The sequence below is a fragment of the Alexandromys fortis genome, unplaced genomic scaffold (genome assembly GCF_014885135.2).
Source record: "Alexandromys fortis isolate MF-2015 unplaced genomic scaffold, M_Fortis_MF-2015_v1.1 scaffold_102, whole genome shotgun sequence".
Lineage (NCBI taxonomy): Eukaryota > Metazoa > Chordata > Mammalia > Rodentia > Cricetidae > Alexandromys > Alexandromys fortis.
The window spans coordinates 4,321,780-4,348,483 of NW_026067984.1; the positions used below are offsets into that span (position 1 = coordinate 4,321,780).

The following is a 26,704-nucleotide window of genomic DNA, read 5'->3' on the forward strand; positions in this document are numbered from 1 at the left end:
CTAGGCACGCGCCTTTAAAAAATATTCTCACTAGACTCCCAAGGCTGGCAGGGCCTGTGTGGAGAAGTGGCAACCTCCTCAGGGTGTGATACCCTTGCATGGCTCTATAACATGGACCTGACCGGGTCAGCAAGGGAATGAGATATAGACAGAATAGACAGACAGAAGGATGCTCAAACAGAAAGCTGGGATTGGTGCTCTGGGCTCTTGGTGGAGAAACTGTGGCCCTCCAGAAGCCCAGTGTGTTCATTACAGAGTTGAGCAGAGGCAGGTGACTGCATACAAAGGGCTATTACACACAGATAAACAAGGAGACAGGGTTAGTACACACATCTGAACAAGGAGGCAGGATTAGCTAATCTTGGTAGCCAAGGAACAGCCTCTGCAGGCGAGTAGTCCTCAGGCCATAAACTCCAGAAGGGAATAAAGTACAGTGCACATCTCCCACACAGGCCGGCAAATCTCGCTCTGGGTCTCCCAGGGAAGACTTTGCCGTCCTCTCTGCCTGAGGCTATGGGGTCTTTGGTGTGGTCACATTTATCAACAACACATCCACTCAGGATTTCCCTCATTCAAGTCCCCCTCAGCTCCCTACATTAGGGCTAAATCAGGAGAAAGCAGCAGCCAAATTTGGGAGCAAACCTCCTTTTTTTTTTTAAATTTTTTAAATGATTTATTTAACTTTATTTTATGTACATTGGTACGAAGGTGTCAGATCTTGTGGAACTGCATTTTCAGACAGTTGTGAGCTGCCATGTGGGTGCTGGGAATTGAACCCGGGTCCTCTGGAAGAACAATCAGTGCTCTTAACCGCTGAGCCATATCTCCAGCCCCGCAAACCTCCTTTTTTAATATTGTTATTTAAAAAGAGTTCCTGGGAAGTCCTTTGCAATTCCCAGAGGCAAACAAGAAGTTAAGGGCGCGTCCTGGGGAACACAGCTTACAAGGCTCTTACTACTCAACAAATATAAAATCATTCCAAGAAGGCAGATGAAATGTTTACATGACTTTCAGGCTGTTTTCTTTCTTTCTCTTTTATAAGTTACTACTAGCCACATCTGGAAACCACTGAGGTTGGATTTAAAATACCTAATGTAAAAAGGGCATCCTACTGACACTAGAGACTTCCACAAGAAACATAAAAAGGGCTCATTACTTAAAACTGGAGGAGGGTAGGTAAACCGGGGATGCCTTCCTATTAGTATGGGGACCCAAAGCCACCCGAGGTCTATGACACATTCTATCTCAGTGAAGGACTTCAAGGTACTTTTCAGAGACTTGTACCTAGACTCTTCCTAATATCAACCCTGTTGGTCATTTGTGATAACATTTTGAAAGCTAAAAAGATGACATGTCACTCTCAAGGTTGCTTTTTCTCCTATTTCAAACTGTAGGCCTACACTTATAATTGTTTACAAAGCAAGCCCAGTCAAATCAAAACAGCTATTAATCCAGGATTAGCAAAGAGACCGAAAGTTTAACTTTCACCAGAATAACTCTGAACTCTTTTCCTGATCATATATAAAAATAATAGCAAGTACCTATGTGAAGCGTTAACAGCCATTAAATCCCTTGGCAGTAGGCAACGGCCCTATAAAAGAGGGTTGGCCGGCACATCAATGACGAATAAATAGTTCATTGTAGTCGGGTGCTTTAATTCTACAAAGTGAAACTTGATAACACGAAGTACTGGTAACACGGTTGTTTTGAGCTATTTTATGCCCAGGTGGCCCGGTTGTTAGTTCAACCACAAAGAAGCCGTTATCAGTCATAATTACAGCTGGGCAAGTTTCTTCAAATAAATGCCCTACATCCTCGTCCACCCTTTGTAACGGCTACTTAACTAAATTAAGATATTAAAATCTCGGGTCACTTTAACGACACATTGATACTCTGTCGCCAGAAGCGGAAAGAATGGCGCGAAACTCTGAAGGTGGATGAAAATGATCCAATGGGCAGAAAGTCATTAAGTTCGGAAAGATATTGGGGGGGGGGGCGCTGCGCGGGCCGCCGCTGAGGATGAAGGGGAGCGCCGTGCCCGGCCTGCACGAGGTCCCGGGTTCTAATCCCAGCCGAACCAAAGGACCCTGAAAACGTCAGCGTCAACTCGGCCCCACGGGCGGCGTGGGGCTCTCGGACAGGCGCCGCGGGCCGGCCCCACTCGCGAGGCTTCGGGCTTCGGTTCCGGAACGCTCCGGTTCAGACCGAGCGCGGCGCGGGTCGCCGCCAGGGCTCGGGCGCAGCCGGAGGAGCGGGGCCTGGCCAGGCTCCCACCGCGCCGCCGCCCCGAAGCCCGGAGGTGCGCGCGTGGGGCTCGCTCTTACCATGGTGCAAACCGCGGCCTCCCCGTTTGACTCTGGCGCCGACAGCCGCGTGGGGTGGGGAGGGCGGAGGAAGAACCGGGGCAGTCGCGACGACCCCTAGCGGCCCTCGAGGGCTGCGGGACCCGAGGGAGGGAGGAACCGGGCCGGGGCGGGGCCTGGGATGACGCACTGGGCGGCGAGGGGCGGGGCCTGGGATGGGCTGGCGCTCTGAGACCAAAAGGACCAGCAGGGTTAGGGAGCATGAACGTGGAATAGAAACGTCCGGGGCTGGGGTGCTCTTCCCCTGCCTCAGGGGTTGCAGAGTTGTTTGCTACGTAAGTGTTCAATGTGGCTTTTGTTTTCCTGTGTGAAAGACAACTTTGAGTCTTCGCTTTTAAGTGTGTTTTTGGGGCTAAAACATGGGGATTTGTCTACAGGAAATGAGTACGTTTATAAAAGAAATTCTTTTTTTTAATTTTTATTACTTTTCGAGGGTTTTTCTGTGTAATCCTGGCTTCCCTGGAACTTACTTTGTAGACCAAACTGACTTCGAATGAAAGGCGTGTGCCTTAGAAGGAAATCTTATACGAAGTGGTTCAGGTGTTCTGTACTGTTGGTGAATCCTAAGTATTCTAAGAACTTTGGCAGAGAGTAAATGGGAGCTTTCTAAATTATTCGTAACAACTACTGGTGAATCTGTCTCTCTGGGTTTCATTAAAATAGTAGTTTCATATGACGGGATAAAGGTGAGTATCAAAAACGTCCAAAGCTCCTACAAAGGAGAACTGGCACAGAGTAAGTATGCATCATCAAAACCTACTTGCCATATCCCGGGCTTTTGCTATCCCCTAACAACTAGAACAGTACCTGGGTATTCTGTTGGTCACAGCATACTTGCTAGCGTGTAAGTGTAACAGCACTTACAAGTGTGTATGTGTAACACTACTAAGTCTAGGTCTGTTTCATCAACCGTGAGCTCCTGAGTGGCACAGGTTCCGTTGCTCATCTTTGTAGCCCTTCCACTGTGGGAACTCTAGCGTGCTGTGCATGCTACACACATGTAGTGCATATGCATGCACTACAGAGAGGCATAAGGACGGTACGGTGGTCAAAGACTGAACGCCTGTCTACCTGTCCTACCGCCTCAATTCCGCCAGGAGAAACCACAGCTTTCACTGGATCCTACTGCTCTGGAAAGTGTGAGATGTGGTCCAAGTGAACAGACCGAGGTACCGGATGATGGGAGGTGCTTCTCTTTAAGTCTGATAGACACCAAGGAGCCCTTGATGGCCATGGTACCTGCTTGGAGGAGAGGAAAAGTCACAGCTGGGATGCAGGAACCCCGGTGCAAGCTCGAAGCCAGCCTGATCTACATGAATTCCAGGCTAGCCAGAGCAATATCAAAAGACCTTGCCTCAAAATAACCAAAAGAACAATAATAAAAAAGTGAAGAACAGAGGTGGAGATTAATAAAATAATATTATTATGTAATCAGCAGCCAGGGATGTCAATTTAGGCCCTTATTCTAATTTCTGTTGCTTTCTCTCTCCTTTTAAGACTAACTTTGGCCACCTCTTTCTGAGTTCCAATCTGTTGAAATAGAAAACTTTGAATATGACAACTTGGATGTTGCACACAGAGGCATTGTTTGAGAAGTGTTTTCTTAAATTCCAGGACTGTGGTAAACAGCTTCTTTGAGAAGATTAGGCGTGTGCACACTATCAAGCTCCCGGACACTGGCCTCCGCGAGCACTGCTCGATGTATTCTAGATGGTTCTGTGGTTAGAAGTATATATCCAGGAGCTCGATAGAATACAGAGACGTTTACTGTGATGAACTCTGTGTAAATAAATTCTCGGTTCCAAGAAATAATACTTGTAGTGAGGTCCTTCTTGATTCACTGACCCATAGTAGTGTCTGCCATGACCAGGAAAAGGCCATCTCATCTTAAAACCCTTTGAAGATTATAAAGACACTGCCCATTGGGTCAGGATTTCCCTAGCTCCAATTTCATACTACCACGTAGTCGGCAACACAACCAACAAAAACAGCAGTCAGCTTTTTTCCTTTATCTCTAGCCCAACAGTTTAGTCAAGGTGTTGCAGTCTCCTACACGGTACAGAACAGCCCCCAGTCCCCTCCACACAGGGAGCAATCTGTTAAATGAATGTTCAGTCTGAAAATGGAGAAAACAAGCTTTATTATAATGATTTGAGATTTCTGTGCATGGTAACGATATACACACGAAACCTTGTTTCTCCTATGTTTCAAGACAGAATTAATTTAAAGTTTTATTAGACTAAAGCATCCAAAATACTGTGGCACGTATGTAGCTACGAACATCCAAACACACTGATGCACAGTGTCCATTCTTCCGTGTAAATAGGCAGTCGGCATTTCGACCCATGAAAAGAACATATGAGGAGGTTATAGCAATAATTGATGGCAAAGAACACGAGACCAGCGTTCTATACACAGAATGTGTGAGACAGATCTGTAAAGGCGGAATGTACAAAACCTTCATAGGAACGAAAAGGAAACAAACAACCTCCCTACCCGTGGGCGGGCTCGGAAGGCTGCTCGGCTGGGAATGATAATGTCGGGAGGGCACCCTTGGTCGCTGACACAATACCCCAGGTCGTAAAGCAAAAGCGTCGAGGTTAAGGCCGCGTTGCTTTCAACCGTTAATAGAAGTGCTGTACATTCATTGGAACGACACAGCTGATTGTTAATCTCTTCTAGGGTACCGATGAGTAGCAGCCATACACTCTCCACAGACAGACCACGCGATCAGCTACCACACAGTTCATCACTGGAAAGCATTTTGAAGACTAGCGCCGCGATGTGTCGCTCACTGTCGTTTAAAGCAAAACCAAAAGAGCATCTGTTTATACCAGACAAATTTTTAATGGGCACTTAGTTTCCTTTATGGCAATGCTAGATTCCTAGTTATCAAAAATATTAAAATAACTGTAAATTTTAAGACCCTGCAACGCTTACAGAAAGTAACAGTATTAGGACTTTCCGATTGTAAGGGAGATTAGCTAAGGTTTGCATCAGAAAGCTTCAATTTTATCCTACTTGGAGAGTCCCTCTTCCCTCGTCAGAAGCTGGTGAGCAGAGAGAACGCTGTGGAGTCCAGACGCACACAGAGACTTTTCCCGATTGACGTGATCTACAGATAGCCCGGTGCTGATCTGCTCTCTCGTTTCCTCTGTAGGTATTACCAAAGCAATTCTGCTAACCCTGGTGGCATACTGCTCGTCCAGTTCATTCCCTGTGAGGACATACATACCCTGTACATGAGTGGGAGCAGGTGTCCAGCAGCTGCATGGACCAGGCATACTTATTGCCTCCAGTTTTGTCAAGTGCAGGAAACTCGGGCTTGTTTAGTCATGGAGACTAAAGTGTCATCAAAACCTTACACATCATTAAGAAAATGGCCAAGAGTCAGAAAGGCTTCCTCGTTAGTGTGTTTCTGGTTGGTCAGGAGACTTCCTACCGCCCCGTGTCCAGCAGGGGAGGTTTACGAGAGAAGACACACTGTCATTAACTTATAAAACCTAACTGGAGGTATTTTGCCCTTAGTGCCCAAGGGAAATTCGAATGCTTACTTTCTCAGTGCTACGTAGTATCATGAGTGACTCGTTCTATACAGCGGACAAAGATAAACAATCACAGTAGCCTAGAACCAAAAGAGCCACTTACTTATAAAAAAATCCTTCTTAAGTTTACCAGGAACCATTCCCATCAAATGAGACAAGATTTCATTTAGTTTTTGTCTATTTGTATCTTAGCAGCAGCCACTTTCCGCCCGCCCCAAAATATGCTTACCACGAAGAAATACAGTAACTGTGCACATATACCCAAGTGTAGAACGTAGTGTTTCCTGCAGTGCCCATAGCAGGGGTTTTAGTAGCTGATGGCAGACAAAATATAAATTAAATGATTTTTTTCATTCCAGTTTGTACCATTATTCATGTGTTAAGAAAACAAAACAAAGCAAAGCAAACAAAAAACCTCAGCAGGGTAGCAGTGGTTGATCCCATGCTTTTGATCCCAGCACTTGGGAGGCAGAACAGGAGGATCTCAGTGAGTTCGGGGCCAATTTGGTCTACAAGACAAGTTCCAGGACACCCAGGACTATTGTACAGAGAAACCCTGTCTCAAAAAAAAAAATAAAATAAAATAAAATAAATTAATTAAAAAAACCCTTAATTTGTATTATTTCCTATTAAGATACTGAGCCTGATAAGATATTTTATATATGGACTGATTGGTTTATGAGTTAATTTCTCAGTTCACAAATGTCTCAGTGTTGTACAAAAAGAACTCATTCATTAAATTCATTTTCAAATTAATAGTTGCAATCTGAAGGCACCCATCAGTTGTAGAGCATGTGCCTGCATGTCTGGGGCCTGGATTCCATTCTAAGAAACAAAACAACAACAACAAAAATGGCCTGTGGCAAATTTAAAAAAAAATTGTTTTCTTCCTGTGAAAATTAACTAAAATTAATTCACTCATTTTTAAAAAGTTTCTTTTAAACAGCCCAGAAATAATCCTGCAGGCAGACTATTAATAAACAGCACAGCAGAAATCCCCTTACAGAATATAAGCTGTAGAAGGGCCGAGATGCCTGTCTCTTCCAAGCATCCCTCAGATCCCAGTGCCCAGATGCCCTGGCCCCAGTAGGAAGTCTGTAGACACAAATATTGACATTCATAATGAATGGGCTACAAGAACAGCCCAGTATAGGGGGCTCTTGCTTAGCATGTCTGAGGCCATGGGGTCCATGCCTAGCACCAAACCAAAAAAAAAAAAAAAAAAAAAAAAAAAAAATCAAAACATAAAGTCAAAGGCATATTTCATGATATTCAGAAGCCATCTTAGTTTATCACTCTGAAGCATATTTAATCTTATGTCTATCACAGACAGGCTTGGCTATTTTAAAACCCCACAGAACTGAAATAATAATAAGCTACACCCAATGTAAATCTCCTGAAAATGAAGTGTTTTCCTCCAGATGTTGATTTGGGCATAATAAATTAAATCAACCATTGGACGTAGCCAGATTTTCCTTCCAAATTTTTGAACGCTCCTGTATGGAGACCATTAGGACTTTAAGATAATAAGCCATAAACACCAGCATATACTTCTAAGGGAAGTGTTTCCTCAAAGTGTGGATCTAAGGTGCTTTCAACGAGAGAAATCCCAAAGTCATCATCAAACGCGTCAAACACGGTTTTCCTATTTGGCAGAACTGAGTAGAAAAATCAAACAACAGTGGAAACACACCTCGTCTAATTTCACAGTATCCGTGACAGGTAATGTTCCTTATAATGCATTTGTACGTAGGTGAAAGGTAACTCAAACCCATCGTTTAAAGACGCCTTTTTTCTTTTTTCTTTCTTCCTCTTTGTCTTGAAAACAGAAAGCCGTTCGCTGCCTGGAAGTCAGGCATCCGCATCAAGCCGGAAAAAACGGCAACAGGCGAGCCTGCTGGAGCGCCCCCTCCAGGACGATGTCTTCAACTGCAGCAGCCGGGGAATGAGCTGGAGGCTGGCTGGGCGGTGCTTCTGTCTTTCCGAGTGCTGACTATTTCCACACAGCAAGGATTCGGCTATACGTATGTATTTATATATATAATATTTATAATACATTCTATCTTACCCTAACCATGTATACTTGTCCCTTAACGCCTCTACTGTTCATTAGACAATGATAAACAACCATGACATGCCCATACCTGTAATGCTCAACACAACTTTGGTAACACTTGCTCTCTAAGGGGAGACCGTGAATCAACCACATGCCTTTGGTTGACACCATCCGTCCTCCGTCCTCTCTGTCCTAGGACACCGGTGTCCGACTACATGTGCTGACATTCTGCAGGAGGTAAAGCTTTCGCTTCCATGATGTGGAAGAGGAAAGACGTGAACACATGAACGTGAGTTCTCCTGATTGCTTTCCAGTGTGTTGATCTGAAGCTAACAACCAAAGGGTCCCCCTATGCCTTCCAAAGCATCGGGAATTCCAGGTTTTCCTGAAAACGCATTTCATTTTCTGATGCAAGGTGAATAGAAAGAGAAGGTGAGGAGAACACACGGAAAAGATCTTTGATCGAACCCCGAAAGGTTGGGAAATTTGCATTGATTCTGATGGGCTCAACTCAAGAGGACCCTGAGTCAGAGCTGGGAAGATCTTGCAAGACAGCCTTAGATTTTTCTAAAGTAATTATATGTGGTTGTTGACAATCGAAAAAGAACAAAAATGTCACCAGAGAAATAACATCTACTGTAAAAGTGAGGTTAAAAGGTCCCTTGGTCTCATGACCGAATTTAAATAAAATAGATAACTACAAGTTTTGTTCTTGGAAGCTCGATGCAAAGGCTACCATTCATTCACCGGGCAAAAGATACGCTAATTATTTTTAATGTCTGATTTGCAAAATTAGTTTAACTACATAAATCCCTGTCCTATGAGCCATAGTTCCCAGGTGTAAAACTTTGCAGTTTGTGCAGATTCAATAGAAGAGATTCTTTTTTTAAATGCTAAAAGTGAATTACGGAAATTGGATAAGCAGTTCTTAAGGAAATTGTTACATTCAGAAATAACCTTGGAAAGTTTACCAAAGGTTCCTCCTAGTGTGAAAAGTCCCATGGTAATCTGGTCCCACATGGAAAACTCCTTTCCAGTTTCTAGTGCAAGACCTCAGGGCAGGGCTGTCCGCTGTCACTGTAAGTACCGATAGACCTTGAAACAGTGGTTCCCAGAGTCTGCAACCACGACATGGCCGTCTGAAGTGAGGGCCAGGCCTTGGGGGCCGTAGAGGGGGTCAGCCGACGTGTTGATGTAGGACAAAAATGATCCACTCCCATCAAAAACCTGCACACACATAAAATAGGAGCGTCATGGAAGTTACATACGATGCAGAACATGTATTTAAAAAGTATGTAAAGAGCCTTCTGGGTTTGTCCGGGCTGCCTCACACACATGATATTCAATAGTTAACCTTGCTTGTTGATTTGGCAGGATCTGGAAACAGCTATGAGAAGGCTTCTGGAAACATCCATAAGTATATTTCCTGACAAGATTAGTTGGGGGGAAGGCGGTGTAATTCTTCCTCAACATGGGAGGTTGTGAGTGTAATGTGTGTGTGTGGTGTGTGTGACTGTATGAGTGTAGTGTGTGGTGTATGTGAGTATAGTGTGTGAATGTGTATGTGTATGTGAGTATGTGTGGTGTGTGTGCAGTGTGTGTATGTGTGTGTGATGTGTGAGGGTGTGAGTATGTATGTGGTGTGTGTGGTATGTGTGAGTGTGTGTGTGTAGTGTGTGAGAGTGTGTGTGGTATGTAGTGTGTGTGTGAGTGTGTGTGTGTAGTATGTGTGAGTGTGTGTGGTGTGTAGTGTGTGTGTGAGTGTGTGTAGTGTGTGTGGTATGTGTAAGTGTGTAGTATGTGTGAGTGTGTGTGGTATGTAGTGTGTGTGGTGTATAGTGTATGCTGTTTGTGTGTGTGAGTGTATGTGTGTGTAGTGTGTGTGTAGTATGTGTGTGGTGTGTGTTTGTGCGTATGAGTGTGTGTGGTGTGTGTGGTTTTTTTTAGTGGCAGTCAGAGGTTTTACTAAAATTACTGCTTTCTGCCTGTGTTCACAATGAAGGGAACTGAGTCTTCATGTTCAGATTAGTAAATCACCCATGTGATACTCTTTTCTTCAATAACTCTCTTGAATCCTACCTGTGAGCCCTTTAGGGGTCTGAGGAAAACAATATTCAAACCGAAAAATTAAATACATCAATAACTTTTGCATTAGAGAACTCTATGCTAACGACGTCCCCTTCTGTCTAGCTTTCCACTTAGAGTGTCCCGGGCTCACAGGAGATTAGCTGTGGTGTCCTGACGGAACCGAGGAGGACGGACAGCTTTCCGCTGTCAGCCGCGTCAGCCCCGTGCTCTACCTGGATCCTGCTGTTGCCCCAGTCCGCCACAATGATGTTTCCGTTCGAATCCACGGCTACACCTGTCGGCGCGTTAAACTGTCCATTGCCTTCTCCGTTCGAGCCAAACTTCAGCATGAATTCTCCTTCCTGGTTAAATACCTGTGTGAAATATTGAAAGACTCTTTTATTGCCAATAGCTGACCCAACCACAGTGTTTAAGAGATGGCTGTCTGAGCAAGTTATTTATAACAAGTCCTGTGACTTGAGAAGCCTAGAAAAGTGGTCTATAGACTAGACTCCCATCACTGTGATTGCCAAATTCTTTTTTCTGCCATTTACAGCCGATTATGAAATGAAATACCTGTATTAATTTTTTTTATAAATTACAAAACATTATAAGAATATAAGATGTTATAAATAGAGCTGAAATTTTTTTTTAAAAATACTAATACTAAATGTTATCCTATCTTCAAATAAGTAGCTATATTTACTGAATAAAGAAAAATTCAGGAATTGAGACTACATCTCTATAGGGTGGATTGTCATTCAGTTTGGATCAGGATTTTGTTAAGCCAAATATTCAGGATTTATTATCATTTTACTGTATCAACACAATAAGAGCAGTAGGGCTGAGTGCCGTACTTAGAATGCATTATGTGTGCCAATGTGTACAGAAATATACAGTGGCCGTGGGCGAAGGACAGACAAGGACTGTTTTATTTGCTTCAGACGGTACTTTAGTTAAAACAGAGAAATTTAAATTTTAGTTATAAATTCTAAGGCCACCGTGATTAGAACCAACAGAGGCAGGGCTGGAGAGATGGCTCAGAGGTTAAGAGCACTGACTGTGCTTCCAGAAGATCTGAGTTCAATTCCCAGCACCCACATAGTGGCTCACGACCACCTGTGTCCTCTTCTGGCCTGCAGATAGATCACTCATACATTAAAAAGGAAGAAGAAGAACCAAAGAAGCAACAGAGGTTATTCTAAGTGCAGAATGAAGAACTCTGAAGGAAATCTCTCTGATGCCTGCTATGATTGGTCAGTCAGTTACTATGCCTACCTGGCTTAGTTGTCTCATGATTAAAACAAAATCCTTGCAGGGATCTCTGCCCCTCTGCATTTTACTTTCCTCGGTCCTAGCTGCCTGTAACCACGGCAGGAAAGTAAGTAGGAAATTCCAGAAAAAAAAAGGCACAGTTTCAAGTTAACGCCTGCAGCAGGATGCTGTTACAATTGATCCACTTTATAATTAGTTATCATGGTTAGTTGTTGCCTTTGTATCTGAAATGTGTCTCCATGGCTACATGTGTTGAAGGTCCGGGCCCCAAATACAGGGATGCTCAGAGGTAGACTTTCTAGGATGTGAGTGAGTTCTAAGGCTCTGACCTCATCAATGGATTGTTTACTGACGGGCTCGTGGCTGAACCGACTAGTAGTGAGTGGCCGAGATTGAAGGCAGCGTAACCTGTCTGGATGAGGTAGGTCACCATCACCAAGATGTGTTCTTGGAGGAATAACTCCTCCCCAGGCTCTGTCTCAGCCTCTCTTTCTCTTTTTTTCTGCAAGTAATTATGACTGAAACCCTGAGACCGCGAACAAAAAGAAAGCTTTGCTTGGAGTTGTTATTCTCCAACATTTTAACACATCAGAAAGCTGATATGACTGCTTTTGGTGTCGTTTCTAGGAATTAAACTATAGTTAAGTATGTATGCAGAAGAAAACACAGCATCTTAGAATCTAGACTATTTGTGGCTATTTGTGACTTGGTATCCACTAGGGGTCTTACAGCATATCCCTGAATAACACTGGTAGCTTTGAAAGAAAGGAAGGAAGGAAGAAAGGAAGGAGGGAGGGACCGAGGGAGGGAGGGGGAAGGGAGGGAGGAGGGAGGGACTGAGGGAGGGAGGGGGAAGGGAGGGAGGAGGGAGGGGGAAGGGAGGGAGGAGAAAGGAAGGGAGGGGGGGAAGGGAAGGAGGAGGGAGGGAGAGATGGAAGGGAGGGAGGGAGGGAGGAAGGAAGGAAGGAAGGAAGGAACTCTGACTTATGGTTTTTATGTTTACTAAGCAAGAATCACCTGATACTACTAACAGCTGTAACATGGGAAACAAAACCCATGCGTTCTCTGCAACAGCTATCAGAGAGAAAAAAATAAAATAAATTGCTATGATGTTCTTACGATGAAAAGTGAGCCCGAACAGTTGAAATAGCATCTCTACACCCTGAGACCATCCCTTCTGGAACTTTAATGGATGCAAACATCCTATCTTTCCTGCTTTCCCCCTAATGGCACCTAGTTACTCACACATTTCTCAGAAGAACACATTCTAAGGGCTGAAATAATTTTATGGCTTTGCGTTTTGTACGTGGATGGAGTTGCTGTTTAATAATATTGGCATTAATTCTTTCCTGATCTCGCAATCCTGCTCATGCTGGCTATCACCCCCACTTCAAAGTTTCCCCTAACTGTCATAATTGTGGTTCCTCCACCTTAGTGCAGGGGCCTGAACCCGGCACCTGGAACACGATAAGCATTTCCAGCCAGACCACTTTCTCTGCAAAAGCAGTTCAGAGCTACAACGGGCATGCTGATCGTACCTTGACGGAATGATTATGGAAATCTGTAACGATGATCTCGTTATTGCTATTCACAGCTGCGAAATGGGGACCTGCAACAGAATGAGGGGGAGAACACATGAGGGTCCCAGCGGTGACGATGCATGGGGCACAGCACACGGGCAACACAGCACGCTCCACCACAGCGCACACGGGTAACACAGCACACGGGTAACACAGGACACGGGCAACACAGCACATGGGCAACGCAGCACATGCCTCCACACAGCACACAGGTAACATAGCACACACCATCACACAGCACACGGGCAACACAGCACACACCACCACACAGCACACGGGTAACACAGCAGGCACGGCCGCACAGCACACGGGTAACACAGCACAAGGGCAACACAGCACACGGGCAACACAGCACACGGGCAATGCAGCACATGCCTCCACACAGCACACAGGTAACATAGCACACACCACCACACAGCACACGGGCAACACAGCACACACCACCACACAGCACATGGGTAACACATCACGCGCCGCCACACAGCACACACAATCACACTGCACACGGGCAACACGTTGACTTAATTAATGAAGAAAGGGCAAAGGACCAGAGGCCCAGCTCACAGACAATCACTCAGCCAGACATCTAGCTCCAGACAAGCTGGATTCTGCACTTTCTAAACTTGGGGCTGTGTGATCTGGCCTCTCCCCCAGTGCGCACAGAAGAGTGGAGTCCTGGCCTTTCTCTGTACCACCCTCTGTAAGCCACACCCACTACCTCTTCCTTTTTTCTAAGTGGAGGTGATGGAGTCCTACAAAGAGAGCGTTATCATTCTCAGCTCTGGGAAAGAGGCTCCAAAGTATAATTTTTCTACTGAAAAGACTGAGCAGAAGTTCTGCGTTTTATAGCCCTGAGTGACTGCTGAGAATCTGGGCCAGACAAAGAGTGAGAGAATAACCACAGAAAGAGAAGATGCCAGTTAATGCTAAATCCCCCCAGGCAACCTTTTAAAGGAAACCAATGGGCTGTGCTCAACCTTTTCCTGCAGATGTGCGCATCCTAACAAGCTTGTGATTGCAAAGTTGCCCAGAGCAAAGTAAAACAGATTGCCTTCGCTGCTCTAAGCAAATGCCCTACACCCCTGTTCTTGTATGCTAAACTACAAAGGTGAGATCAATGCCTTCCCCAGGCTCCTCAGTAAAACTGCGTCCACGGGAAACAGCTACTCATTGCTCTTGGAAACAGCTACTCATTGCTCTTGACACTTGTGGGATTTTTTAAAAAATATTTTATTTTAAAAGGCACTGTTTTACTTAATATGCATATTTGAAAATTTGATGTCTGCTGTGTGAGCCATCAGTAAAAACCATACAAAGGTTGCCCTTTCAACCTAGCCTTCTCAGGACGGCTTCCGCTTTGCTCCCACCCCCAACACTGTCCCCCAAAGCCAGCACGCACACTGGGGATGGGGCGCCTTCAACATGCTCAGACATGCAAACATGAGCGGAAGAGGCATAAAAGAGGGAGTTTACATATTACCGTCGAGTGTACCTGCAAACTGCCTGTCGCCATTGCCTCGGCTACCAAACCTGGTGACTATCTTCCCATTCGGCTGGAAGATGAACACGCAGCAAGCCTTGTTGTCCACCACAATAATGTGTCCGTTGCGGTCCACAGAAACTCCTTTAGGTCCCATCAGTTTTCCCGATCCGATTTTTGTCTGTTGGAAACAAGTCCAGGAACTGAGTATAGACATGGATGTTCAAAGCATTACAGAGCCAACCTGAAGCCAGGTAGTTGTCTTAGAAAGCCATTTGCTGGAATGTTCTGGGTACCACATGGAACAATGGTATCTCTGTCCCAGAAAACTGGCCCTGCCATATTCAGCATCTGTTATTGGCATTTACATAAAACCTTATTCTTTTTTTTTAAAATATTTATTGATTGATTTGTTATGTATACAATAGTCTATCTGGGTGTATGCCTGCAGGCCAGAAGAGGGCACCAGACCTTATTACAGATGGTTGTGAGCCACCATGTGGTTGCTGGGAATTGAACTCAGGACCTTGGAAGAGCAGGCAATGCTCTTAACCACTGAGCCATCTCTCCAGCCCATAAAACCTTATTCTTAAGAAGTATTTGCCACCAAAATTGGGCCACAGTGCCCTTCTGAATGGACAATTGATGAGAGACCGCAGGGTCTAGAGAAAGACACTTCACCCCTGCCGCTTGCTGTCAGCACATCTGAAGTCGCACTGACAGATTCACTCATTTTCTTTTAACCTTAGGATTCCTTATATTTTTTCTAGGATGTTTTAAGAAGCAACTTTAATAACATCCCATGTTACTTTAGGAGCAAATGGTAAGTAAAATAGTGTCAAAGATTCAGTGTAAGCAAAGCAAGCAGTCACCAAATGGAGACCATCACTACTGCTATTATATATGACACTCAGCACTAAAATCTCAGGCATGTGCATTAAACCTTACTAGACTTGAGCTCTACGTGGTTGGAAGTCACATCTGTCCCGACTAGCACTGCGTGCTCAAAGCCGCCCACACTTACTGACATATAAGTAGTACCTGACACATATTTGTTTACCACGTTAAAAAACAAAAGTCTAGAATTACTTGTAAGCTAACGTACTATCTGCACATGTGTGTATGTATTATGTGGGAAGGTAAATAAATGTATGTGTGTGGTACGTGTGTGTGGAAGCCAGAGGTCAACTTTGGGTGTTGTTCACCAGGAGACCTCGTGTTTTGAGGCAGAGTCTCTCATTGGCTTCCAGCTTGCAAACCAGGGAAGTAGAAGCAGGAGGTAGGCCAGGGATCCCTGGGATCTTCCCTTCTTAGCCTCACCAGCGCACATTATCACCTGGTATTTTTTTTTAGCATGTGTTTTGGGGATAAAACTCAGGTTCCCATGCTTACGTAGACAGTACTTTACAGACTGAGGCATCTCTCCAGCTGCCCAATCATGACTAAATGCTCTAATTTTCACAGTTGGTGTGGGAGGGCCTTCTGTCTGTGTGTTGCTTTTATTTAATAAGGGGGAGCAAAGCATTAGAGTTCTTCTCAACCATATGCTTCCATATACTTTAGTTCTGCAGTTATAGGTTCAACTGTCGGAACACAGTCAAAAGAATGACCCATGGTGAACTATGTCTTAGGGAACCGTGAGAGAGGCTTCAGAGAAAAAGACGCAGGGCCTTTGCTCTCGGGCGCATTCCGTGCCCTGGATTGCTCTTGGACAGGTTTATGCACCTTCTGTGACAAACATTTATATCAATTTATAAGACATGTTGATTCTTGTTGGATATCAGAACACAGTTATAGAACCGACCTGGTCAGTGGACCCTGAATCTAGATATGGCCTTCTGCCTGGCTTTGGTGCTTTCCCAGATATAATGTACAGAACACGCCAGGCAATAGTGTTTAAATTGTTCTGTCCTGAGAATGTTCTAGGAAAGAGCTTCTCTGTTAATATTTAGTATGTGCTTAAAGTTGTTTATTTACATGCTTTTCTTCCTTCCTTCCTTTTTTTTTTTCCTCTTTTGGTTTTTCAAGATAGAGTTTCTCTGTGTATCTCTGGGCGGTCCTGGAACTCACCCTGTATACCAGGTTGGCCTCAAACCCACAGAGATCTGCCTACCTTTGCCTTCCTGAGTGCTGGGATCAAAGGCGCGTGCACCACCATCGCCTAGCTATTTTTCTGATCATGCTTCTGAGAACTGAAGCAACCTTCTTTGGAACATTGCCTGCTTTGTTCTATTCATGTATAAAAATATACTGAAACCAAAGCAAGATGGTCTACAGTATTAGACTGTAGTCTGCCCCATTCTTTCAGGTCCTCAGATCCCAGGTCCAGCAGACAAGATCTCCACAGGTCAATGAAAGTTGACTTTCAACCAATCTCATATCAAAGATATTGGGGGGGGACACCCCACTTGTATCTCTACTGAATGTATGCAGACATTTTTCTTGTTACAGTTCCCTAGACAATACAACACAATAAATATCTACAAGGCACTTACATTGTATCAGGTGTAAGTAATCTAGAGATGATTAAGTATATAGATGTGAATGGCAAACTGTATCATTTTGTAGGAGAAACCTTGAACAATCTTGGGTCTTGGAGTTCATGGAGGATCCTGGAACCAACCCCACATGGAGACTGGACTTCTGGGGGGAAAAAGTCAGACACCAGAGGCTTCAGCCTAAAAAGTGGGGTCAGTGAAGGCAAGAGGAATTCTTATGGTGTGGAATTCCCCTCTGTATGCCGTGAATACCATTGGTTAATAAACTGTCTTGGGCCTGTGCAGGGAATAGAGGTAGGCAGGGAAAACTAAACTGAATGCTGGGAGAAAGGAGGAGGAGTTAGTGAGAAGCCATGGACCTTTTGCAGGAGACAGATGCGCTAAAACTTTGTTGGTGCCACGACCTCGTGGTGATGCACAGATTAATGGAGATGGATTAAATTAAGATGTAAGAATTAGCCAATAAGAAGTTAGAGTTAATGGGCCAAGTAGTGGTTTAATCAATATAGTTTCTGGGTGATTATTTTGGTTATGAGCAGCCAGGAACCAACAAGTGGCCTCCTTACTACACTCTTATTTTTTATTTTAGACTTTTTTGTACACATTTTAAAAGCCTATTTGCAGTGTCTTTTAAATTAAAAATCAATCCCCACCAATTACATTTTCTATGTTCTGCTCCAGAGTCCTTTCTGTCTCTATTTTAGCACTACCTGATGAAAATCTGTGAGCCCCAGTGAACGCTTTAGTTTGTTCTTTATTTGTTTTACTTTATGTGTATGAGTGTCTTCCTGACTTGTGTGTCTGTGCTTGATGTGTGTGGTTAGTGACTTAAGAGGTCAGAAGAAGGCATCAGAGCCCCCAGAACCGCAGTGACAGCACATGTGGGTGCCGGGTTCTCTACAAGAACAACAAATCCTTCATCCATTGCCTCTTCATCATGGTCTCTCCAGCCTCCATGTATATTTTCTTAATTTCCTGATACAGCAATGGAGCTTTCTCCAAGCAAGACTTCTCACGGGAGGCTTTGTTCTTCCAAGTTTACAAATGACAGAGATTCAGATGTGACCTCGTTAGAGCAGAGAGACACAAGGACTTTGAAAGGAAGCATTTCGTCTTAGGCCAGGGAACCGCTTGTGTAAGTTTGATTCTGACGCTGCAATGGAGCCCGAGGATCAAAGAGGCTCTAACATAATGGCACGGACGGCAATCGCTCACGTGCTTTCAAGTCTGAAAGGAAGGTGTCATGCCAGATCAAAAGGAGAGCTGGCACCCTGTTCATTACTACCTAATATGACTACTACTTAACATTACAGACAACAGTAGTTACTCAGAGTGACTCAACCATATAATAGCAAGTGGATAATTATCTAGAATGAAAACAGAAGCCAAAGGATTATCTTGGTTTTACCATAGGATGCCGACTGGGCAGATCAACAAGCACAACTCAAAGCTGAAACCAAATGTCCCACTCCTCCTTTTGTTTCCAGTTCAGCTGCACTAAATTCGGCAAAGCTGAATAAGAAGCCATGTGTTTCACCTCACTGTGTTTCCTTGCCATCTTAGAACAGTAAGAAACATAGCTCAGAGCTTGTCATTAGACAGTCAAATGAAAACACCTAACAAATGGCTTGCAAATTCAAGAGGGAAAAGCTAAGACATTTTAGAATACAGTGGTCATAAAGGTCACCAGATTTGTGCTCATTTCTGATTACCAAAGACTCCCAAATGGGTTAGAAGGTATAAGACATGAGGGAAGACGAAAGAGAAAACAGTAAAGGGGGCAAAGAATGATAAACATTACACTATAAGACTGTTTGTAAAAACGGTAGTAAGATGCTACACATCTGAGATAAATAGGAATAAATACAAAGACTGTGCTGTGGTAGAAGGCAAGTCAGTTACTCTGTTGATTTCACCAAGTCCCATTAAAGAAGCAAAATCAATCATTTCTGGATGCTACATTGTAGCCTGCACGTCTGGGTCCGGATAATACATTGTAGCCTGAACGTCTGGGTCCGGATGCTACATTGTAGCCTTCATTTCTGGGTCCAGATGCTACATTGTAGCCTTCATGGCTGGGTCCAGATGCTACATTGTAGCCTTCATGGCTGGGTCCAGATGCTACATTGTAGCCTTCACGGCTGGGTCTAGATGCTATATTGTAACCTGCATGTCTGGGTCTGGATGCTACATTGTAGCCTGCACATCTTGGTGAACTCCTCCCGCCACCCCTCCCTCCCCGCATTGGCCAAAAAATTTATTCATCAACCAATAAAAGCAACACATATACAGAAGAGCATCCCACATCAGCTTAGAGTTTTAGAGGGTGAGTCTATGACCATCATGGTGGCAAGCATGGCAGAAGGCAAGCATGATTCTGGAGCATCAACTGAGAGCTCACATGTTGAAGCAACAGCCACAAGGGAGAGCAAGTGCTAACTGGAATGATGTGGGCTTTTGAAATCTTGAAGCACACCCCTGTGAAATACCTTCCTCAACAAGGCTGTACCTCCTAATCCTTCCCAGCCAGTTCTACCAACTGGGAGCCAGACATTCAAATATATTAGATTATTTGAGCTATTCTCATTTAAAAAGAAAGCCACCACACATAATTCCTTCTAGTTCCACCCGTGCCGTCACAGATAATAGAATTGCCTTCTTATGTTGCATTGTGCATGCCATGTTTTCTGGGTAAACTTTTTTTTTTTACAGTACTCAGATTCTTTCATTGTGCTATTCCTTTACCTTAATGGGTTCTCATCAACATCTGTCTTAACGAGGTGCAGTAGGGAACATCCCTCCCCCTGTCCTCTAGGGGGCACAAGTGCTTCACAGTGTTGACTGCACTTACTGCCAGCAGCGCCCAATTTTAAGACCTGTTCTTCCAAGTATTTATTACAAGTATTGAAATATCAAGTCATGAGCATGAAACGTCTCCATCAGGGAGTCCCTCTCTCTTAGCTAGCAAAACTCAGTTTTCAGAAGCGGCTGCAGTGTGGGCTCCCCATGTACAGATCAATAACCATTTTTGCTGGAGTGTGAGAAAAGATATAAGTAGGTTTCTCCAGATGAGGACTTTTGAGAGGAAAGCTACCGGTTTTCCTCATGCTCCTAGCAGAGCCATCAGATTTGGGTGTTGGAAGATACAGGAAGATGAGAGAACTTTCTGGACAAAGGACCATTATATGGAGCGGTTTCTAGCAGCACAAAAAGTTCAGGGTCTACTGAATACCCACGTGCAATAATGCAATGTTTCTTTTATTTCTGTGGGTTGAAAAGGTACTGCCCCACATAACACAAGGCCTCTAATCTAAGAGTAAAACGCATGTAACTCATCTCATAAATATTATCTTGTAAATATCATGAGATGACCAGGGCAACCCAAAGACTTCAAACGCTTTCAATCAGAGACCGAGTGAGATCCGCTTTCAAGATTCCAGAATGGGAAGGAAGGGAGGTCATTGGGGCATATCCCTGAAGGAGGCCATGGAGCCCAATCGCTTCCTCTTCTCTCTGCTTTCCTCTCTCCCTCATGTGTTTCACTTTGCCACAGGACCAAGGCACATGAGCTAAGTGTCAGTGGACTGAAGACCTGCAAAATTGTGGACCAAACTAAATAGTTCCTAAGTCGATTTTCTTAGACAATTTGTCTCAGCAATAAAGAGCTGACTAAAAGAGACACCATGTTTACATTTTGCAAAAAGGGGCTAGAAGGGTACCATACATAACACATGAGAGGATCCCAGGGTGTAGGGGAACTGGCGCCATCACTAGGCAATAGCACATATCACATGACAGGATCCCAGGATGGAGGGGAACTGGCACCATTGCTGTACAGCCTCCATTTCCTTTTCCTTCCTAGTTCTATGTGATATTCTTTAATCTTGCGTTTTCAGGCTATAACAAATAATGTACAACTGACATTCAATGTGTGTGCTTTAAAGGTGAGAAATGTACATTATCATGTTGTTTCTTCTGTGTCTTCCACCACAGACCTGAGAAAGTAAAATGTACTTTGTGACAGTTTGAAAATTAATTGAGAATCACAAACTGCTACTTTATAACCCTTTGCAGGAGACTTTGTTTCTTCTGAATCAAATTGAAGTAACCAATATAGTTTTCCAGTAAGCATGATTTTTTTAAAGCAATCAAGCAAACTATTGCTTTATAAAATAAATCACATGTAGACTATATAGGTGTGTGTGCATGTATATGTATCTATATGCATATGAGAAAGCAAGTTTATAAAATTATCACAGCTACTCTCATTTTATAAAACTGAGATTGAGGACTCCATATGAATAATTATGGAATATTGGATTGGATTTAAACAAAGAAAAATATAATTTAATGCCACTTTTTTTGTTCTTTCTACTATTTAGGGGCCAAATGGTGGTCACTCTTACCTTAAACTTTCCATCATTGGAGAAAATGCTAACCCACTTGTTGTCATAATCTGCGATGATGATGTCCCCACTGGGGTGCACTGCTACCCCCGTGGGCCGCTGTAGCTGTCCAGGTGATCGTCCTCGGATGCCAAAGCGGCTTTTGAATTGTCCATCATTGGAAAATATCTATGCAATGAATTTAGATTCATTAGAATCTGAACTAGCACAAAAATCCACGGAGCAAGAAAAGGCATTTGTCATATACACTGTACATCAGAACATGTCAGTGTTGTTTAAGAAAGTCCCATGCACACACACACACACACACACACACACACGTGCTTGCACACATGTGCACACAAGAAAACAAAAACAAAAGTCTACATATTCCTTTTGTTTCTTCCCCATACCATTTATCTTGACTCTAACACAGAGAAGCACACACCCATCTCTAGCCAACACAAGCAGTCAGAGGAACACACGTAGAGCTATACCTGCACACACTGGTTATTACTATCTGCAATTAATATCTTTCCACTCGTGGATGCAGCTACACCCTGAAGGTTTGTGAATTCTCCTTTATTTCTTCCTTTGGTACCTAAGGATAAATGAGAAAAGCACAGAAATTAAGTTACAGAGAAATGGATTAGGAAAAGAACAGTCTCAGCTTCCATAAGTAGCCTGAGAATATATTGTCTTTTTTCTTTCCCACAGTAAGGGTGACACCCATGGCCACAGACTCTGCACTGCCCTTGATACATACAGAGAGGGATGATAGGAGGACGTCTCCTATGACTGAATCCATGGACTACTCACCCTCTCTCTCAGAGCAATAAAGTCTTTGCAAAATCATTTTCAATCAAATTCTAATTTTCTCTAATCAATTTGTAGCTGAGTATTAAAGTGATATAATTAATTAATATGACAATGTAATATTAATTAAAATATATTCAGCTTTCACAAAGAAATAATAAAAATATTCTAACCAGGGAGCTTCAGCCAGAGTCGGGGTGCGTTTTAGAGTTCAGGCAGAATCTCACTCTCCTACTCGGTGGCCCTCAGGGGATGCCTGGACAGTTGACGTTCTGAGCACGTCCATCAGCCACACTGAAGTCACAGACGTCCTGAGTGAGCAGTGTGGTCTCACATGCTGGGCCCACTTCTGCATTCTTCCCTAAGACTCTGGACTTCGACTCCAGTGGCTGTGTGTATTCCTGATACCTCACCCTACTTGAATTTTGTCTGTTTCTTTTTCTGACTGGCCTTGAGTTTGTTCCTGGCCTTAGTCTCCACAGCCCTGGGCTTAAGGTCAAACCTATCCAACTTGGCCACTAGACTCTTTGGTTGCAAGGACGAATGAGATGGAGGGACGGAAATAAGTGTCCCATCGGTATATTAATGATTACCCCTTTTTATTTCAAAAGAAATAAAAATGCTGAATACCATTGGATGGAAACAGATACAGTACCTAAAATTGACTTAGAAAGCTTAAATTTCAATTCCTAGTGAGAAAAATAAATTACAACTTAATTTATATTAAAAGAGCAGTTTAATATCTTTTAATCATCCATATAGTGACCGAGGAAAGAGGAGGACGGCATGCCGAGCTGGGCTGGTGTCAGGCTCAGGCTGACTCTTCAGAAACATACCTGGGCTTAAGAGTGAAACTGGTGAGGGCTAAAACTCCAGAACAAGTCAAGAATAGAACTGCTGAGCAGGACAGTTTGGGATCAGCTGGTTTTCAACAGACCCCAGTGGCCATCCTTGTAACAACGTCGGGGGTCCTCTTAAGTTTGTGTCTTCTGTGTCTAATCGCCGCAAGATTCAGACCCCCAAAGATAAAGTTCTGCATCACGAAGGAAGCCACCGTTTCATCCAATGTATCACTTTGTCCACAAGGATCTTTGCAGAATGCATGAAACATAGAACGAGTGAACGTGCTTTTCAAATGGTGTGTGAGAGCGGGGCATTGGGGGTGACCAATGGAGCCCCAGCGAGCCATGGCTTGAACCCCGAGTTCAAAGCCAGCCTGGACAACAACTGTGAGAACCAGGCTCACAACAAGTAAACAGACAAATGAAAAGAAAGAAAAGGATAAACAAGATGAGTCGGTTTCTGGCCGTACGGATGAGGAAGCCACGGCTGGCCCTGTAAAGAAGGCAGCGCTCAAGTGATTCATTTGGGGCTCCCTGCTGATGTACGAATAACTGGACACAGGAATACCTAATTGAAGAACAGGAAAAGAAAGAATTCTACAAAATTCACTTTGCAAACATCTTTTTAAAAGGTGGTAAGGCCAGTGCTTTGAAGAAAAGTTAGAACCCAAACCCCTGATTTTTAAAAATCCACCTATCATCCCAGCGCACCCAAGGGCAAGCTGAAGAAGGGGAATGACTTGAGACAGACAGCCCCTGCCTCAAAATAAATAAATACATCTAAAATTTATCATAAAGTTATCGGAAGGAGGCATCACAACCAGTTTGAAAGCAAGAGTCTTGGGGCCCATGGGTGAGATGTTTCAGGTGAGTTCCAGAAGCCTGGAACCCTCGGAACCATGTAAAGGTGGAAGAAGAAACAGACACACAAGTTGTCCTTACACAATGCAGTGGCATGTCTCACACACACACACACACACTAATAATAATAAATAATAATAAAAATAATGATTATACTGCTTTAAAGAGCAAGAACCTTATAACTGGGAGTGGACCAAAAACAAAAGAAATGACCTTAAAGACACCCAGTGTAGTAGGGCCTTGCGCATGTGGGTGATGGGGCATAAAAGGGAGAGTGGCTAAGAGACACCTGAGCAGACAGATGAAGGTAGATCGCTGTCCTTCAGGTTCAGGCAGGGACAAACATGGCCTGTGGGTCTCCTTCATTTAACCTTTTGTCTGTCCTGTTGAGCACAAAGGCCAACGTGTTTCTAGAAGACTCAGTGGGTACCAGGGAATGGAGAAAACAGGGTTAGCGAGAGTGATCATCGTCTGGTTACAAAGATCCCACTTGCTTAAGGAAACACACCGGCGGTGCTGGAAAAGGGAAAGTGCAGGCGCCCTAAACACCAGCACGTGTTTGTGCCGTGCAAAAATGAGGCCACATTTCTGAGCATCAGTAGAAACAAAAAATAACCACATTTGGGGGCAGGAAGACATTTAGTTATACTCTGTGTTAATGCAGTCAGAACCCTGGGGCCGAAAGATTCTGTCTTTCTGCAATGAATGAGAGGCTTGGAAGCCACCAACTCCGGGTCACCAGAGCACTGGAACAAAGCACACAGCTAAAGAGGTTTGGCAGGCTCAGCAAGGTCCCCCAGCAGGTAAAGCCATTACCACTCAATGTACTTGCAAGCCTGAGTTTATATCCGGAATCCCACATAAAAGAAAGAGCAAATTGCCTCCTAAAAGTAGTTATCCTCTGACTTTCTCATGCATGTCTACTCTCTCTCTCTCTCTCTCTCTCTCTCTCTCTCTCTCACACACACACACACACACACATACACACAGCACTTTCCTAGCGTTCAAGACCTTAGGCTCAAGCCTTGACTACACAGGTGTACACACATACACACAAAGCACTGGAAATAGGTAATTAATATGAGTTCTTCCATAACAAAGATATGGAAAACAATACATAGATAGATAGTGCTTACCAAATCTTTTCCTGTCTAATTTAATGTAAATAAAAGATAATTTTTACAATTACTTGCACTGGCTACTAAATAATCAACAGAATGTTAAGGAAGTGGCTTGGTCCTCAGTCTATAGCCCTAGTGGGAGGTGGTTCAACCTTTAAGATGCAGGGCTTCATCGAAGGCAGTTAGTTCATTGGTGAAGTACCTTGAGAAAGATTTGGAGTCTTCAGCATCTACTAATGTAGGGCTCTAAGAAAACGCTGAAGGAAGACCCCAGACTCAAATAGTATGCAAAAACAGAGAGTGTTTATTAATACTCCAGTGTGCAGGGTCGACACCTATACAAAATGGTAGCGACCCTGAGAGGAGCATGCAGCAGGCTCCCTTTAAGCACAGCTAAGGGAATCTCAGGGGCAGTTGGTTCATCTTGAACACAATTGGTTAAACAAGCAGCAGTTACACTAGTGTACTTCTAATTGGCTGAGGTTTAGTCTTACCATTTTTGGACATACTTGCACAAGTTTGGGCAACTCCGGACACAACCCAGAAGGGGCTGCAGAGCTTGTCCTTAGACATTGGGAGGCTGCATTAGGCCTTATAAGTGTTCTTTCCCTCATCCCTGAATGCAAGGATGTTGTGGAAAAAGTGACTCTTGTTGGGAGAGACACCTGTTTTTCCCTCACAGAGAACTGAAACCTAAATTCAGTTGTAAAAGCGAGAGACTTTAATTCCTTCACTCTCCCTGACTCTGCTTCCCACGAGGTAAGCCTGTCACTTCATCAGGTACGCCACAACACCAACACTAGGCACTGCCTCATCAAAGGCCCCAAAGCCATCGGACCAACCAATCATTTACTGGAGCCTCCAAAACCGTGAGCCAAAGAAAGCTCTTCTCTCTTTACTTAACATCTCAAGGTGTTTAGGACAGGAAGAGGAAGCTGGTGAATACATAGCACAGCTCCTAGTACGTAGCAAATACAGTAACTGCACACTGCAACTGTTTCCACATGAAAGAAAGGGAGAGTTCCTGAGAATGAGATTCTCCAGGGACCGAGGGAGGGATCTTACAATGAGCTCATTATCTCGACCTCCCTCATCACAGACTTTAAGGAAGAGAGTGGTGGCTTACAGAGGTGAGGCTAGCAGAGGGACGTGAAATACGGTCATGTATTCCTGAGAACTGTTTAAGCACATGCTACCTAACACTATTCTAGTCTCTATATATTTTCTATTCTATATACTGGTGGACCAATCCCAGAGCCTGAAGAGCGCTCTGACGTAGACTGCTTCTCCAGCCTTATACATCCTTTTAAAACGGCACGCCCCGGAGGGAAACAGAGTGCTTCATTCAACTTCCTAGCAACTCACTGAGGTGTGGTGTATGAATTACATATTTTGAAACAATTCAGTAGTGATTCTTTCCTCCTTCCCACGTCTTCCACTTCCCCTTTGTTCAATGATGCTCTTGATAGCTGACCGCACCTACTCATAACTCCTAACCAACAAACCCAGAGAGTAACTGCTGGATTTGCAGGAACTCTGAGTTCCTTCCCTCAACTCGTTCAGAACTATTTTCCTATACAACATTTGAGAGACACTATAATTCACTTGTATTATATTCATTTGGGCATCAATTAAGTTGTCAGGCATGAGAAGTACCGCACCCCTCAACTTTGGAAAGCCACAGGAGTTAAGGAGTGCTTGAAAGGCGGAGCGTTCACTTCTTTAAGTATGTGTTCCTTCTGTGGTAAAGACAGTTATGTTTTGTCCCAATAATATGACTTTTGAGGAGTAGGACTGAGGAGCTGGGGGAGAGAG

At 43.9% G+C, this 26,704-nt stretch overlaps 2 protein-coding genes across 8 annotated transcripts in view; both read right to left on the reverse strand.

Moving 5' to 3' along the window:
- Mnd1 (meiotic nuclear divisions 1) overlaps positions 1-2,463 on the reverse strand; it is a 50,194-nt gene extending 47,731 nt beyond the window's left edge. Inside the window, exon 1 of the mRNA XM_050158864.1 lies at positions 2,325-2,463. Coding sequence (XP_050014821.1) covers positions 2,325-2,327 — 3 coding nt within the window. The 5' untranslated portion in view covers positions 2,328-2,463. The remainder of the gene's footprint in view (positions 1-2,324) is intronic.
- Positions 2,464-4,486: 2,023 nt separating this feature from the next.
- Positions 4,487-26,704, reverse strand: part of Trim2 (tripartite motif containing 2) — a 112,290-nt gene continuing 90,072 nt past the window's right edge. For all 7 annotated transcript variants that reach the window (XM_050158790.1, XM_050158782.1, XM_050158788.1 and 4 more), the window contains 6 exons: positions 21,747-21,850; positions 21,271-21,438; positions 14,379-14,547; positions 12,845-12,915; positions 10,265-10,405; positions 4,487-9,191 (listed from right to left, as the gene is read on the reverse strand). In XM_050158790.1, coding sequence (XP_050014747.1) covers positions 9,039-9,191; positions 10,265-10,405; positions 12,845-12,915; positions 14,379-14,547; positions 21,271-21,438; positions 21,747-21,850 — 806 coding nt within the window. In that variant the 3' untranslated portion in view covers positions 4,487-9,038. The remainder of the gene's footprint in view (positions 9,192-10,264; positions 10,406-12,844; positions 12,916-14,378; positions 14,548-21,270; positions 21,439-21,746; positions 21,851-26,704) is intronic.